We start from the raw sequence: 17280 nt of genomic DNA on the forward strand, positions 1-17280 counted from the left end.
CCAAGTAAAAAAAGAGTTGCTTTTCAACTTAATCAACACATCTTCTGGTTTTTACTATATCGTGGTATTTTATGAAGCAAAGAAACTACATACAGTACTATACTCTCAAGGAAATATTATACCATAGGGCCAATTGTTCTTCTCCAGAAATTAATAAATTTTCAGACTTCATGATTGTATACATGTTCCAGTCCCTCAGTCTTTTCATTATATTATGATACATACTATCATAGGAAGAAAAATAGGTAACCAGTTCAAAGTTCGGATCTTTACAAAGATATTTAGCCTTTAGGTTTTGATTCCAAATAATCACCCTGTTAATCAGTATAATTAAGACAAGCCTTTTAAAACAACCTGACAGTTATTTTCAGGTAAAGATATCCTACCTTTCAGATGGTTTAGATTCTGACAGCTAAGCATCCATTCTCCGGGGTTCTGGGCCACCATAAAAGCATCCAAAAGGGTAGCAGGAAAGAGATTGATTGTATCGACACGGTAGTTCTTGTTAGTCAAAGCTTGTCCATGAAAGAAAGCTGCATGCACATCAACTTCATTGCCCATACCAAAAAGATACCATTTCACTCTGTCCTCAGCACACATGGTAAGTCCTGGGAGACTTCCAAAACTGTATCCGTTCACAGCTGTAAGTAAAGAGCAGAGTTTGTGACTAATAAATACTGGTGCCGGAGATAATGATGGTTACAGGCATCAATTTGAGGTTACAGAATCAATTTGAGGTGGAAAATACCTAGCACACATACTGCCATACCCACCTCCCATCCATTGCTAATCAGTCACCACTCTCTCTGCTGTTGAACTGGAATTCAGTCTCAGGAGTCTTGACAACACAATACTAGCAAATGAATACAATACTGGAGATGAAACTTCTTTGCTCTCTTTGTTTTAAACTAGGCACAATTGTATGCTTGTGTGTGTATTTCTAAACATAAATGTGTGTATAGATACATAGATGTATACATGTATTCAAAACACACACATATAGTGACCAGAAAAGACTAAAGGTTATTGAGTAATGTCATCTTGATGGTAATCATATGGGTAATTTACTTTTATTTCTTTTTTCTTATTAAAACAATTTCAATTTTCTACAATGACTACGAATTGCTGTTGTAATAAGAAAACAGGAAGGATGTCTTTTTTTTTTTAAAAGATCGAAAGACAAAATTTGGAAAGTTGTGAGAGAGGAAAAGGAGAAATTCAGGGGAAGGACTGCAGAAACCAGAGCCATAAAGACTTGAAAGGTCAAAGGCAAGATAGCCAGAGGCCCTGGGTAGAAACTGCTGAGTGGTCCTAGAAATAAAAGGGAAACTGGTTCTGGAAAGGATGGTGAAAGCACCAGATTTTACCAGTGGTACTGAACCAGACCCATCCAAGCTAGAAGTATGAATACCTTTTCCAATATCTAATTTTGTTAGCACATAACAAAGATAGGATTAAATTAAAGAAAGAGGACTTTTCACCCAGATGTAAGCAAATGTTGGAAGCATTGCATTTTTAAAAATTAGCTTATTTTTCTGCTTTGGTAGGGTCGTTATTTCTCTTTGTGCTCTCTGTTTCCCATAAAGATTATTTTGAAGAAGCTAAACACTAACAAAAGTAATCTACACTCATTGGTCTGATTTGGCATTTCTAATGCAAATTCTTAGTGATAGGTGATCTGCCTAAACTCAATATTTTTTTTTCTGAAAATTAAGGAGAAGTCTAGGCAGTAAAGAAGGCATTGCTAGAAAAAATTAAGCACAACAATTAGGTATAAAGTGAAGCAGTAAAGGCAGTGTAGTATATGTAGGAGTGTCTTTCAGAACTAAGAGTTTGAACTTTTAAAAAAATACAGTTAGATGCTTGACAATAAAAGTATAATTTAGGGCATTTTGTTAAATAATTTAGGCTGCCTCAAATAGTTTTTGGAATGAAGTTGGAGGAAAGGAAATTTATAAATACAAGAGCAGATGTAGCTCAGCTGGTTGAGCACGTGCTTCCCAAGGACGAGGTCCTGGGTTCAACCCCTGGTACTTTTTTAAAAAAATGCAAATGTACAAATGCCTTAAACCATAATTGTTGATGTTATTTTATCCTTATCAGTTTGGCATAGCTTGCTTTCTCTGGTAGCTGCATACACAATACTCTTTGTTATCAGTGCCACAGGCCAGAAATACACTATTCTTTCATATGAGGGAAGAAGCTTAGCAGAATAACTATATCAAGAAAAAAATAAATAAATAAAGCTAACATGTCTTCTGTAATCTTACAATACATGCTTACAATACATTCTGTTACTTTCCAGGAAGTCTTCATTGTCTTTGTCAACTTTTTCTGGCTCAGAGCAGTAAGTTTTAATGTTGTCTTCCAGGTACCAACTGAGATTTTCATCCACCACAGAGAACATCACCACAAACTCTTGGTCAATACTTTTTTCTTTTTCTTCATCCAGAACACCTGAAGTGAAAGTTACTTTATTATTGGAATTTACATATTCTAGGGTATGTTTTCACATGACTTACAGGTTTTTAAAAATTTTATATTTATGTTCCTAATAAACTACAAACTGAACCAGTCACTCTGTTTTGCAGATGTGGTAATACATAAGCTTGGGAGATGCTCATAGACCTGGGTGTCCACTGACCATATAGCCATGAAATGATTTTTGGCAATTGGCAGGACTGGAAATCAAAGTTGCACATACATCTTCTGGTGCATATAGCCACAGGCAGAGCCAGTGTCTTTGCAGGTAATTAATTATTGTTAAAGTGAAAATTAAGGTTATAAGCTCTTGAGCTATGTTGCCTTTTTCATGATGTTGGAAATAACTTCTATGATATTATATTTACCAATACAATTGTGAGGATAACTACAGTTCACCATGCAGGGCCAAAAAGGGAGTCGCATTTGGAAAAGTCCTTTTTTCTTCTATAATCACTGTTGGAAGTTAGACACAGCAAATATATCCCTGAGGAGAATGTATTTCTTACAGCTTAGCTTCACGGTGTTTTCCCCTTACGAATGCTTGTTCTGGCTATCCCTTCTTCTCCTTGCCCAGCACTGCTCTTCTGTTACCGCTTTTTAGCCTCTTTGCCTCTCTACCTTATCAAATCAATTTCAACACATAAGACTTGACCCCTATTTTAAAAACAAACTGCCTTGCCCCATGTTTTACTTTCGGTCATATATTGTGAGATAATGAAAGCATGTACCGTTTTTACAGAATATAAATGGTCCTATGAGTCCTGAGGCGATATCTCTTGGAGCATCAACGTGGGAATGGTAAATCCTGGTCACACAATTGCTGTCCTTCTCACCAGGACTTTGTTCCTTGTTGGCATGTATTACGTACAGATATTGTTCGCCTGGATATACTTTGTCATCTGCTTTTTGAGAATCTGTGGTGTTATCAGGGTAGAGGGCCCCTAGGAAGCAACATGTAATGAAGTAAAAAAGTGAGTAGATTAGAACTTTGAACTTAAATGAGAGATTAGATGAGAGAATAGATAGTCCATTAATTCATTCAGCAAACATTTGTTGAACATCTAGCACGTTCCCAATTGAGGGTGCAGTGGTGTCCCATTTGATGCAGAGGAATGAGAGGTTAATTGTTAGGGTGTCTGGAAGTTCCTGAGAAAATAATTTTATTTTAATTTTTATACTTGTTTGATTCTTCGAGGAAATGTAACAAATATGTTAGGAGCATAGTGTCTTTTGGATTCTAATTTAAGGAACCACTTTTGCCTTGGGGTCATGATTTGGAATGGCAAGGAAAATGGTTATCCTCTCCTGTAATTTTAAACTTCTTATATGATATCTAATTTTTGTTAGTGAAGTAACCTTGGAACTTTGGGTTTTGTTTTTCTTTTCTTACTTTTAATTTTGGAAATTTCCAAACATGCAAAAGTAGAGAGAATAATATGATGAACCTCCATGTACCCATCACCCAACTTCAGCAGTTACCAATTTGTGGCCAATCTTAGTTCATCTATACCCCTATCCACTTTCCTCCCCCTCACTATTAGATTATCTTAAAGCAAATCCCAGACAAAATATCATTTCTTTCATAAATACTTAAGTGTGTATGTCTAAAAGACAGGAACTCCACGGGAAATGGACTTGGCCCAGTGGTTAGGGCGTCCTTCTTCCACATCGGAGGTCATTGGTTCAAACCCTAGGCCTCCTTGACCCATGTGGAGCTGGCCCATGGGCAGTGCTGATGTGCGCAAGGAGTGCCCTGCCACGCAGGGGTGTCCCCCATGTAGGGGAGTCCCACGCGCAAGGAGTGTGCCCCGTAAGGAGAGCCGCCCAGCGCAAAAGAAAGTGCAGCCTGCCCAGGAATGGCGCTGCCCACAACAAGATGACGCCGCTGACAAAGAAACAAGACTCAGCAAATAGAGACACAGAGAATAGACAACCAGGGTTGGGGGCGGGGAGGGAAATAAATAAATAAATAAATCTTTTAAAAAAAAAGTTCATTTAAAAAAAAAAGATAAGAACTCTGTTTTCCTTTTAACCTGACAATAATACCATTCTTAAAACTAAAAACTTAAAAATAATTCCCCAATATGCCATGAAATTGGAAAGAAAGAAAGAAAGAAAGAAAGAAAGAAAGAAAGAAAGAAAGAAAGAAAGAAAGAAAGAAAGAAATATTGAAGACAACTATTTATACTATGAATGTAATTATTTGGTTCAGAAAAATGAAAAAAATCCATGTAGTTAAAAATTCACCTTCTAAAGAAATATTATTGCTTTTAAAAAACACTAGTAATGAATCAAATCTAACTGTGTATTAATTTCCAGACTTGGTCCTTATAATTTCAATGATCTTCAGCAAGACCTCAGCATTTTGCTTATGGTAACTGCTGGTAGTTACTGCATTATATTACTATGTCATTCCTATTTTGCAGGTGAGGAGACTGAGACACAGGGAATTTAAATAGCTTGCAAAAGGTCACTCCATCAATAAAATGGTTGGAACTCAAACATTGGTCTATTAATTTCATGCCCCTTGCACTTAACCATAACAAAATGCCACTTCTTTACAACATCATCATCAAGTACTAACAATGAGATCACAGGTACCAAGCCTTATTTGTTTTCCTTGTTCCAGCTTCAAGGCTTCCAAGTCCTACGTTCATTTGACTGAACATACAGATTGACCAGGAAACTCTGACCCTCTATCAGCAGTAATCAGACCAGGAAACTCCGGCCCACGGCCTGCGAGAAAGGCTCTGAGAAGCTGGGCACTGTCTATTTTAAGCATCCCAGGAAATCAAACCACAATCCCTGTAACAATCTCCCCAAAATAGCAGAACTTGATCAATAACTGACAGCTTTCCTAATTTTTGTCCCCTCTTCCAGCTTAAACATTGACTGGAGAAGCCAAATGTGCTCCCCTAACAAATCACCTCGGAAACCCAGCTTCTAGGTAGCCCACCTTCAACTTCCCCATGCTAGCAACCTCCAACCAGGGCATACTTGAAGTTTTCCCTTTTTCCCACTCCTCTGCCTGCCAAATGCTAGTGACCATGGCTGACTCCCTTGCAATAGAAAACTCTGAATAAATAGCTTTTGTTTGTTCTCATTTGTGTATTCTTCATTTTATTTCCATGCTCTTTCGGCGAATTGTGTTTCAGAAATGCCTCTGGAGTCATCCAGCCATGTGTACCATTTGATTGAGGTGTGAGACTACTCACACAGTGTTAGCTGGGATGGTGTGAACCCAAAGTAATGATGGAAGATAACAGCCACAGTATCTTCATACTTAGGGATTTGATAATAAGACAACTCTTCTTTTCCTTTCCTCTGGATTTTTGGCTCCGTTGGGCCCTAAAGCACATTCTCTGTTTCTCTTATTCCATTTATTTGGCTGGAAAGGAGTTGAATACCAAGAAGGAAGTTTCAAGTTTCACTGACTCTCTTTCTCAGATCTATCCAGAAATCTCATCACAAACTTGATACAAACAAGTACAACCGAAAGAAACACAGCACTATTAGACGAACCAAAGTACCTGTAATAAAAAACCACACAATTACAGATTTCACCCAGGAGTGGAATCTATAATCTTATAAGTTAAAAAGTGCTCCTACTGAAAAGAGAAAATTACAACTAGAATATGAACTAAACTTACCCTCATGTTCCTTATAGTAAGTTGCTCCATGTATATGAAAAGTGTATGGTCTAGAGGCAAAGTTTTTCATGTGTACAAAGACCTTATCTCCAGTCTCAGCTTTGATAATAGGGCCTAAAAACCCCAGCCAGACTGGTTTTTCTATAACTGTCCTAAAGTTTCCATCTGTGTACTGAAGATAAATGGCCTTCTTATATAATCTTCCAATTCTAGTTGGGCCATTTTGGAGATAGATATTGTAATGCTCCCTGTAAAGGAAAAAAAAAAAAGACAACTCTATCAGAAGGCATCATTTCTGATAATTTTAATTAAAGGGAGATTACTCAAACAGTGGGGCTCCTGAGGCCACTAGAGATACCTAGACGCTATAGGCAGGGCAGACAACCTCAGGAATTTGGCACCCTGTCAGGGGGTCTTACTTTGGAATATATACTCCCCAGTGAAGCTGGCTGGTAAGATAGGGAATCAACAGATGAATCTGGAACCTGGCAAGAAGTCCACGTAGACATCCATAACCCCAAGATGGCTGCCGGAGGGCCCCCCCCCCCCCCACACCACCACCACCACCACCACAAGATTCTGCCACTCAGAACAAAATATCCTCTGGAAGCCAGGAGAAGCCCGGGATACTCCCCAAGGACTTTATCATTGGGCCCTCCTAGGGGATTGACGGGTGGGGTAATCAATCAAAACAGCAAATAGCTGGGACTCCTTCCCTGCCATTAGCAAAGGGGTGGAATAATTAGCAGTTCAATTAGCCAAGCAGGGCCTGAACTTGCTCTCTCCCCTTTGGACCCCGATTCTGGCCTCCTTCTCCCCCATAGGGATCAACATGCAAGTAAAACCTGGGCATTTATAATCTATAAAGGGAAATTGTAGTCTGTGAGTCAACCCACTTTATCACTTTTCAGCCCCTTCCTCTCTACCTGGGACCCATGATCTGTTATTTTCTCCCATTTCTCTTCCCTCCCTACCTGAATAAATTACTGGCCTAATTTACCCGATATGCTCTTGAAATTCATTTCTGTAGCACAGTCAAGAAACTAAACAAAGTCTGGTAACACTATTGTAACAGAGTTAGACTCATTGTTAATTATTAATTTTTTTTTAAGATTTTTTTTTTCATTTCACTTACCTTCTTCCCCCCCCCCCCCCCAGTTGTCTGCTTTCTGTGGCCATTCGCTGTGTGTTCTTCTGTGTCTGCTTGTATTCTTGTCAGTGGCACCTGGAATCTGTGTCTCTTTGTTGTGTCATCTTGCTGCGTCAGCTTTCTGTGTGTGCGGCGCCACTCCTGGGCAGGCTGTGCTTGTTTCATGTGGGGTGGCTCTCCCTACAGGGCGCACTCATTGCGCGTGGGGCTCCACTACATGGGGGACACCCCTGTGTGGCACGGTACTTGCACATGTCAGCACTGCACATGGACTACCTCATCACATGGGTCAAGGAGGCCCGGGGTTTGAACCTTGGACCTCCCACGTGGTAGGCAGATGCCCTATCTGTTGGGCCAAATCCACTTCCCATCATTGTTAATTATATGGCCCAGAGACTTAAATCTTTGGTCTTTTCATATGCCAGTTGAGCCCTGAATGTCAGCAGAGTTACAACAGCTACTCTCCAGTTCATTGGACTTGCCCGGAACAATGAACAAACAGATGATGTTGGACAATGTCCATCCCAAAAAACAGAGTATCCACAACTGCAAGCAAGACAGTTCCATTCATTTGTCCTGTGAGATCTGTAGCAGTTTGATATGGTTATGAATTCTAAAAATAGATACTGGATTATGCTTGTAATCTGATCTGTACCTGGGCATGATTGAGTTATGATTAGGGCATGGCAAAGAACAGATAAAAGGCTTGGGAAAGAACAGAGTTGAGGGTATCTGATGTTGGAGTTTTGATGTTGGAGTTTGATGCTGAAGATTTAAGCTGGAGCCCCGGGAAGTCAGTATGCAAAGGAAAGAGAAGCCAGTCCCAGGAAGAGAGGAACCCTGAGTCCAGGAATAAGCAAGCCCTAGGAACGTAGGAACCCAGGAAGCCTGAACCCTCACAGATGTCAGCAGCCATCTTGCTCTAAATAGACTTTGGTTAGGGAAGTAACTTATGCTTTATGGCCTGGTATCTGTAAGCTCCTACCCCAAATAAATATCCTGTATAAAAACCAACCTATTTCTGGTATTTTGTATCAGCATCCCTTTAGCTGACTAATACAGGATCTAAACCCCCTTTCAATCAGAAAAAGAGCGCTTATCATCATCCCCAAATCCTCAAGTTTGAGGAATGAACACACATAAGGGGAGAATGCAACTATGGACCAAAGCAGACTTATTATTATTCTACTAATGGAAGAACTTACAACATTGATATAAAAAGATGGTAGTCACCAGAATTTCTGAGGAAAGGGAAAGGGAAGAATGGGTGGAACATGGGGCATTTTGGGGACATTGGAATTGTTCTGCACAACATTACAATGACCTTATATATTTTGTCAAAACCTAGAAAATTATGTGTGCAAAAGGTAAACAAAAAAGAAGAGGAAATTAATGACTACAGATTAAATGTTTAATGTTTGCCTATTGTTGCAAAGATGCCTCCAAAACTAAGTGGAGAGCTGGCAGGTAGTCCGGTTATGTCAATTATGTGAGGTGTCCCACATCAGTTTTATGGTAGGCAGCTATCTGTGAAGGCACCATAGAATTATCTTACTGGAATACCTTCTTCAAAATTTTAATATTAAAACAGATGTATTATGGAAGACAATACAAAATTAAAGTGAAATTTTAAGATAAAACAGTGAACCCATTTCTGACTCATGGTGTACCTCTCTTAGCTACTGGAAAAAGCTGAGTTTTAAGCTGTCTGGACATTCATGACTTCGAAGTAGACGTGTATATTTTTTTCCTAAATAAAGTAAAATCAATGAGGCTAAATCAATTCTGTCATTTTTGTTTCTTTTGGCAGTACTAAATCAAGGTTGGAACTAATGCATTTAATGTGTGTGGGTTTTAAAATTACCTGTGGATTCAAATTTGCCATGTTTTTTTAATCCCTGACAAGCACAAATACTGGAGCACTGAATGTTTACAGTCTGCTTAGGGGGCTATTAATAGTTGTTTGGGATTTTCCTGAAGACATGGGCAGAGTGAATGGTAGGGGGGTGGGGGGTGGCGGGAAGAAAAGAAAAAAATAAAGAGTTTGGTATTCAAATTTTGGACTGATTCTTATGTTATTATCCCCAACTGAAGGCTCTGGACAGCTCAGTGGGAGGTATCTGTGGACTATGCTATCCCGCCACTTAGGAAGACCTATTTCAAATGTAAGCTTTGGCAAGTCGTTTGCAAACAAGATCTCTCCTACTCGTATTAAAATTGATAGCACTTGGACTGATCTTTGGTTTGTGTGTGTTTTGTCTGCTTTTATCTTGAGGATCTTTGAAGGCTTGCCCCTGAGGGCCAGATAACCTGAAAGAGCAATAAACCGTGTCTTGTTTCTTCAGCTGTAAGCTCATCTTGAAACAGTGAAGTATATTTTTCCTTCCCTTCCTCAAGACAGGAGCAGGGCTTGACCTGGAGGTCTGGCTTTCATTGAAGAATGAAGAATTCATTCTTTCATTGAAGAATTTGAAGGTCTAGTTTTTCAAAAGTCTAAGGCTTTGGGCTAAGGGTTCTCAAGTTTTAATGTGCATAGGACTCCACTGAGAAACTTGATAAAATGCAAATTCCTGGGCCCTATGCCCAGAGATTGTGATTCTGGGGGTCTGGGGTGGGCTCAGGCATCTGCATTTTCCAGCAATCACACCAGTGTTTGGGTTCCAAGGTTGAAGGAGGGGAAAGAGAGCTGCCCAGCTCCCAAGGCAGAGGCATTCCTAGAAACTGACAAGCAGAAGGGTAGTAGATACTCTTTCCAGGCAGGTCCTGGAAGTAGCCAGGCCTCTGCTAGGGAGGGCTGCATGGGGGCTACCAGATTAAACCTGAGTGTTGCAGCCGGGCAGGATGGCCTCTTGGCAGCAGTCCCGGGGGGAGAGCTTGGTGCTGGAAATCACAGAGCTACTTTCCTCCGATTGACCAGAGGGCTTTGACAGTGGACATCTCAGAGTGGCCACTGTACATCGAGGGCAAGAGGCTTGATCCCAATTTTCCTGGGTTGTAAAAGCCCCAGGGTTCCCAAAAGAGGCAGAATTGTTGATTGAACAGTGACTGAGATAGGATTTCCCACCCATCCTGGTGGGAGGGAGGTCGAGTTGGAAGTTGGGAGAAATAAAGAATGTGACAACTTTTGCACCCAGGGTGGAGTGGCAAATCCATGTCTATTCTCATTTCTCCTGTTTGTTGCTATCTTCTAGTTGCTCGTTGCAGTTTCACACTTTGTTAGCAAAACAGGGAAAAAGAAAATTCAGGAAGTGGTCAGAGAGACTTCAAGGACACAGAAAAACATGGAAAAACTACAGGATTCTGAACTCTGCTCCCAAACCCTCAGCGGTAGTATGGGACAGAGAAATCTTAACAAATACATGTTTTCACAACAGCAAAATTGTGAGGTACGGAAAACCACTGAGACCAAAGGCAGAGAGAGTCATTGGTTCCTACAGCCTAGAGGCGGTCAGCTGAGGAGCCCAAAGACAGCACAGCTACCACCGACCAGAAGAACGGGGACCATCACCTCAGGCCCGCCGGGCCCCAAAAGGTAAAGTTCTTCATGATCTGGACACACTGCTGTTGCTAGGGGGCTGGTCTAGTAATATTTGTTGGAGATTCCAATCTTGTCCTCTGAATTCAAGTTTTGCATAAGCCTAACGTTTAAAAATAGCCCTCAAATTCTTAAGGCTTCATTTAAATAAAGCACAGATTTCTATTTTCTGAATGTGCCTCTGCCTCACTTAGGAATGCATCACAGTCTGTTTCAATAAACTACCTTGGCCTTGAATAAAAATGCTCTCATTGTATTGAAATTCTCCTGTATTAACCATTTCCTGAAATAGGTGGATATTGCCTAATTAGCTTTGGGACTCATTTTTCTACACAATGTGTTTTTGGGAATACCTGATCTGAAGCTATAAAATATTAGGATATTTAACATTTGAAATTCCTTCTAGATATATTGCATGTACAAACTGACTTTTCAGTTTTTCTTGTGAAACAAAATTCAAGTGTGAACCAAATTGGGAAATATTCCCATCATGTGATGCTTTGGGGGAGGTCTATTTGCTTATGTTCTATCTCTAAAGGAACATCAAAGGGTCATTTGGGGCGACTATTTAATTTTAAGAATACAACCCCCCGAGGGCAAAGGGAAGCTTCCTGGAAGCTTGCAGGAAGTTTGGCAGCTAGATTTTCAGTTAAAATAATTTATTATAGTTATTCTTTCAACCAGGCTAATTAATTCATGTTTAATTGTGGTTCTTCCTGTTGACGATTCTAATATGATCCTTTCTACTTATTACAATGAAATATCCCCCTCGCAGTGATCAAATGCAACCTTTCTAACTCTCCATTCTTAAAAAATAGCCAATTCCTATGCTTTCTGGTAGATTTAGACCGAGAAGTGAGTTTTTAATGGTTGGGGGATTAAAAAAAAATTTTTTAAATATTGCCTTAATAAGGTAATAATGTTATTCTCTCTCTCATGTATTCAGAATTCACCCAAATGGACTTGATTTATGTTTAGACATGGTTACCAAAATTTGGATATTATAGGTGAAAAGTTTCTGGCTTTATTAGTTGAGACACAGTGTATGTATAGCAAATTATCACAGATATGGCAGCTTAAAACACCACCCATTTGTTATCTCAGTTCTGTAGGTCAGAAGTCTAAAACCCCCTGGCTAGGTTCTCTGCTCAGGGTGTCACATGAGTGAAATCAAGGTGTTGTCCGGGCTGTGTACTTGTCTGGAAATTCTGTGGAGATTCCCGCTTCTGAGCTCCTTCAGACAGCCGGCAGAATTCAAGACAATGGTGGCAGGACTGAAATCCCCTTTTCCTCACTCGCTGTCAGCTGGGGCCTCTCTTCTCAAATGGCTGCTTCCATCTCCAAGCTAGCAACCCCCTAGTATGTGGAATCCCCCTCAAATCTCTGAATCTGACTTCTTTGGCCACCAGAAAACTCTTGATTAGATGACTCACACCTAGGTAATCTTAAAGTCAACTGTGCCACTGAGTAAAACCTAAATCTGGGAAATGATACCTCATACTCATGGGGATTGGGGTAGGATAATCTTTCAGGGTCCATTTTGGAAATTCTGCTTACCTTACATAGGAATCACAAGGAAAATTGTTTAAGATTAATCTAGCTGTATAGCTATAGCACAAACTTGAGTGAGTTATAGGTCCTATATGCCTTTTAGTCATTCCTTTTCATTCATTCATAAATGTTTATTTAGTGCCTAAATTATTCTCACTACTAGTGACCAAGCTGTGAACTTAATAATGGAGTTCCTGTCACCTCAATACATATTTTTCCTCCTCAGCTTCACAGACCTTCAAGGTCACATTCATCTTAAACCTAAATCTCTACCTAACTACTATTTTGCACTCTTTTCAGTCCTTGTTCCTCAGTCTATTTCTATTCCTTTTTGGCCATTATCCAACAAGAGGTGGTCTGGGGATACTCATCATCCTTAGTTGATTGGAATGGACTTGTTGAATATCTGGGACAAAGAGGAGGCAAATAGAAAAAGTTGCCATCTAAATTCACTTATGAAAAGAATCTAGCATAGTAACCGCCAAGAATTGCTGAAGCTTTATTTCATGTTCTCTGTTCAGATGGGTGAAGAAAAAAGAACCACAGGCGGACTGAGCAGTCCCATATAGAGTTCGCACGACTCTAAGCTCCTGTGGAAGTTACAGAAGATTATCAGACCAATGACAAAAAGAGACCTGAAGTTGGTAACTACAAGATGTCCTGCTTTCCTTTTAAGTATTATTATGCATCAATGGAGCAAAAAAGTGCTTGCTCATTTTACAACCTCCCTAGCACAGACAGGAAGCAAAAATATTTAAAAACAAAGAAATGTTTATCCTCAACTTCTTCTCTCCCCAATTCTTAACAATCTTCTCTTCTTTTACTTTAATTTCTACAGTTAGAGACTTTTGGGGGCAGTGTTTTGCCCTCCATTTACGCCCAATTAAACTGATAAAATTTTTGATAATGAACAATGACAGAGGGATGGTGAGTGGGAGCATAATGTAGGACAGCACATTTTTTAATGTGTCTGACTTTTTCTTTGGAAATAAAAATAGTATATAATTGATTTTACATTTAATTAGGGGAAATACTGAATGCATACATGATAATGTTCTTAGTGAAGCCATGCAAATATGTCATACTCCTAAGACAGCAGCATTTCAAACCAGGTTTTTTTAAAAAAGAAACTAACAAGAAACATTTCTTACTCTATATTACTAAGCTAATAACCATTAGAAATTGTTATAAGTTAGGCATTTATTTCTTACAATGAAAAATTCCAAACATACATACAAGTAGAGAGAATAGTTTGTACTCATCACCAGATTCGACAGTTATGAAATTTGACATAGTTGCTTAGCTATTTTTTAAAGACATAATCTTAACAGCTGATGGTCATTGGGTTCATGGGTATTTTATAACCATTAAAATACATATTTTTAAATTGTGAATATTGGTTTAAATTGCCTATTTCAACTTGGTGATAAATAATGTTATTAAAAGCAATGAAACCTCAGTAGATAAAATTCTATTGCCAAAAACATTAAGAGGAACTGAACTTTTTTGTTTTTCTGTATGGTGAATATTGTTTGAAACAAGTGGGTCATCGACTAAAATGTAGAAACATTTAAGTTACAGAAAGGTTTTTAAAATTTGGCCATCATAATGAATAGCTAACGTTTTTGGAGCATGTATGATGTACCAAACATGCATCCTATCTTTAAACAACCTTATGAGTCATCTTATTATTTTAACATTTTAACAAATTAGGTCTCTGAGGTTGAGAGAGGTTAACATAATTAATAGTCGGGAATTATCCAATAAGCATTAGACAGAGTCACATTTGTTAAAATAGTATTTGATTTCTATTAGTGACGATTTGAAGGATTAAAAATATTTTCTGTTTACCACTAACAATCAGACAAATGGTATAATAAACACAGCATTGTGTAAGACATTGTTTAAATTAAAGGACTTTTTCATAAATAGACAAATAGATTAAAACCTGATGGAATATGCAATAATAACTAATACAATTCTCTAGGACGAAGGGGAAAGAAATACGGTGGTTGCTCAAATGAAAAAATATCTAGGAATTTATAGGAGACTGATTAAAGTGACATGGGTTTCAAGTCCACATTTTGCAGTTTCTGTATATAACAAATTAAAGACATAATTCATCTTATTAGCTTTATTTCTTACACTGATATTTATAAATTTTGTTGATAAACAATAAAAATTGTGACTTACTTGTCAACAGAAATAAGTTTCTCTTCTCCACTGTCAGAGGCATAGGTCCAAGTAGTTTCAACAATTCCAATATAATAATGCTTCTCTTTTGCCCAAGCTGGGGCAACAAAGCAGAAAAACAGAAAAATACCAGGCAAGAAAATCTTCATTTTTTCTTTCTTGGAACTGAGAAGCAATGAAGTTAAATCAGAAGTAGGCAATTTTATAAGTAAGGTTTTCTTTCTTGTTTGTTTGATTGACACAATTTAATATTGTGCAAGAATAAATTGTTTCGTCAAAGCAAATATTTCCCGATTCAATTCAGTTCTCGTAAATCTAGAAAAGAGTAGTTATTTGTTGCCAAGGCTTCTCTGATTACAAATTAAAAGTCAACAGTTTTTGTTGGAGTCACTAGAGTGTGCATAACTCTGTCCCTTTTCCCAGTCGTCATGTAGATCCCAGGAGGGCAGAGACCATCTCTAAATACTCCCTTTGTTCCTCCAACAATATGCCTTAGTACAGTGCCCTGCATACAGCCAACTTTTAATAAATTAGAATAAAGATGATGCAAAATGAATCAAAACAGGTAGCTCTTTACGATTTCGAAAAGCCTAAAAAAGTTATTTGTAACTTTAAGAGATGAAACATGATATTTAGCATACCAAATTAAGTAACCAAAAATAAGAAGCTCATTTTGACAGAATTATCTATTCTGTGAGCTTGGAATACATCTGCTTAGAAACTTTACTGGATTATTCTACGTAGCCATAGGCAAATGACTAGCAGAGACTAATAAGAGACAATAATTCTGTTTAAATTACCGTAGCGATCAGCCATACATAAACCTTTCTTAATAGGCAAAGGTTGATCTTAGTAAATAGAAAGTGCCTTACTTTAGTAATCTGGGATTTCTCTTTTTCACATTGACATGAATTTTATGGTGGAAGACTTTTTATTAAATCCCTGTCTTTAGTTATCTAGTACTTGTCTAAAAGAAAAAAAGAAGCTTTTTTATTTTTTATTTTAAAAATTTATTGAAGTATATCATTCATACACGAACATCCATAAACAATAAGTATATAGCAAAAGTTGTGAACTTACAAAACAAACATGTATAACATCTTACAGGCTCGCATAGATCACCCCACCACAAATACCTTGCACTGTTGTGAAACACTTGTAACAAAAGTTGAAAGAGCATCGCCAAAGAATTACTACTGACTATGGTCCATAACTTACTTTTGGTGTATTTTTCCCCCAACCCACCCTATTATTTCTGTTGTTTTTCATAAATCATATAATTTATCTAAATTGTACAATCAATGGCATTTGGTATAATCAGTGGCTTGTGCATTCATCACTTCAATCAATATTAGAGCATTTTTATTACTCAAAAAAAAAAAAAAAAGAAAAATACAAAACAAACCACTACCATACTCCTATGTTAGTGCTACTAATTACAAATCCTATGATGTGTTTTTACCATTTCTATTCATTTACAAACATTTACAAACAACTTTTTTTAACCAATTCTGCATAGATTAAACCTCAGCTTTCCATTCTCTAACCACTTCCTTTTCTCTGGTGACTTATATTCTAACTATTCACTCCATGAATTTGCTCATTATATTTAGTTCACAATAGCAAAAACATACAGTATTTGTCCTTTCGTGCCTGGCTTGCTTTACTCAACATCACGTCCTCCAGGTTCATCCATGTTGTCATATGCTTCACAACTTCATTTCTTCTTACAGCTGAATAATATTCCATCATGTGAATACAACACAATTTGTTTATCTATTCATTGGTTGACAGAAATCTGGGTTGTTTCCAACTTTTGGCAATTGTGAATAATGTCATTATGGACAGTGGCGTGCAGATGTCTGTGTCCCTGATCTTAGTTCTTCTCAGTATGTACCTAGTAGTGGTATTGCCAGGTCACCTGGCAAGTCTCTATTCAACTTCCTTAGGAACTGCCAACTGAATTCCCACTGACAGTTTATAAGTGTTCCTCTCCCTCTACATCCTCTCCAATAATTGTAGTTTTCTGTTTTATTAATAGTGGCCATCCTAGCAGGTGTGAAATGATATTTCATGGTAGCTTTGATTAGGATTTCTCTGTTTGCCAATGATATTGAACATTTTTTCATGTGTTTTTTTCATCATTTGTATTTCTTCTTTAGGAAAATGTCTATTCAGAGCTTAAGCCCACTTTTTAATCAGGTAATTTGTCTTTTTATTGTTGAGTTGTAGGATCTCTTTATATACCATAGATATTAGACTCTTGTCAGATGTGTGATTTCCAAATATTTTCTCCCATTTTGTATGCTGCCTTTTTACCCTCTTCACAAAGTCCTCTGAGGTGCAGAAGTGTTTAATTTTGAGGAGGTCCCATTTATCTATTTTTTCTTTTGTTGCTTGTGTTTTGGGTATAGGATTTCAGAGACCCCCACTTGCTACAAGGTCCTGTAGATGTTTCCCTTTGTTATCGTTAGCAGTTTTATGGTTCTGGCTTTTCTGTTTGTTTTTTTAGCCATTTTGAGTTGATTTGTGTATAGGGGGTGAGGTAGGGAAGAGACCATTCTGTCCCAGAAAAGTGGACATGATAGGCTTATGGAAAAATCAGTTGACCATAGAGGTGAGAGTTCATTTCTGAACTCTCTATTCACTTCCATTGCTCAATGTGTCTATCTTTATGCCACTACCACACTGCTCTGACCACTGTAGCTTTATAATAC

The 17280-nt window shown here is 38.1% G+C and overlaps 1 protein-coding gene across 1 annotated transcript in view; it reads right to left on the minus strand.

Annotated features, from left to right (window-relative positions):
* Window positions 1–15052, minus strand: part of CP (ceruloplasmin) — a 46565-nt gene extending 31513 nt beyond the window's left edge. Inside the window, exons 1-5 of the mRNA XM_004460562.4 lie at window positions 14564–15052; window positions 6135–6382; window positions 3213–3425; window positions 2284–2457; window positions 387–641 (exon numbers count right to left, since the gene is read on the minus strand). Of these exons, the coding sequence (XP_004460619.1) occupies window positions 387–641; window positions 2284–2457; window positions 3213–3425; window positions 6135–6382; window positions 14564–14712 (1039 nt within the window). The 5' untranslated portion in view covers window positions 14713–15052. The remainder of the gene's footprint in view (window positions 1–386; window positions 642–2283; window positions 2458–3212; window positions 3426–6134; window positions 6383–14563) is intronic.
* Between the last annotated feature and the right edge of the window lie 2228 nt (window positions 15053–17280).

This window comes from Dasypus novemcinctus, chromosome 4 (genome assembly GCF_030445035.2).
Source record: "Dasypus novemcinctus isolate mDasNov1 chromosome 4, mDasNov1.1.hap2, whole genome shotgun sequence".
In the NCBI taxonomy this organism is placed as follows: Eukaryota; Metazoa; Chordata; class Mammalia; order Cingulata; family Dasypodidae; genus Dasypus; species Dasypus novemcinctus.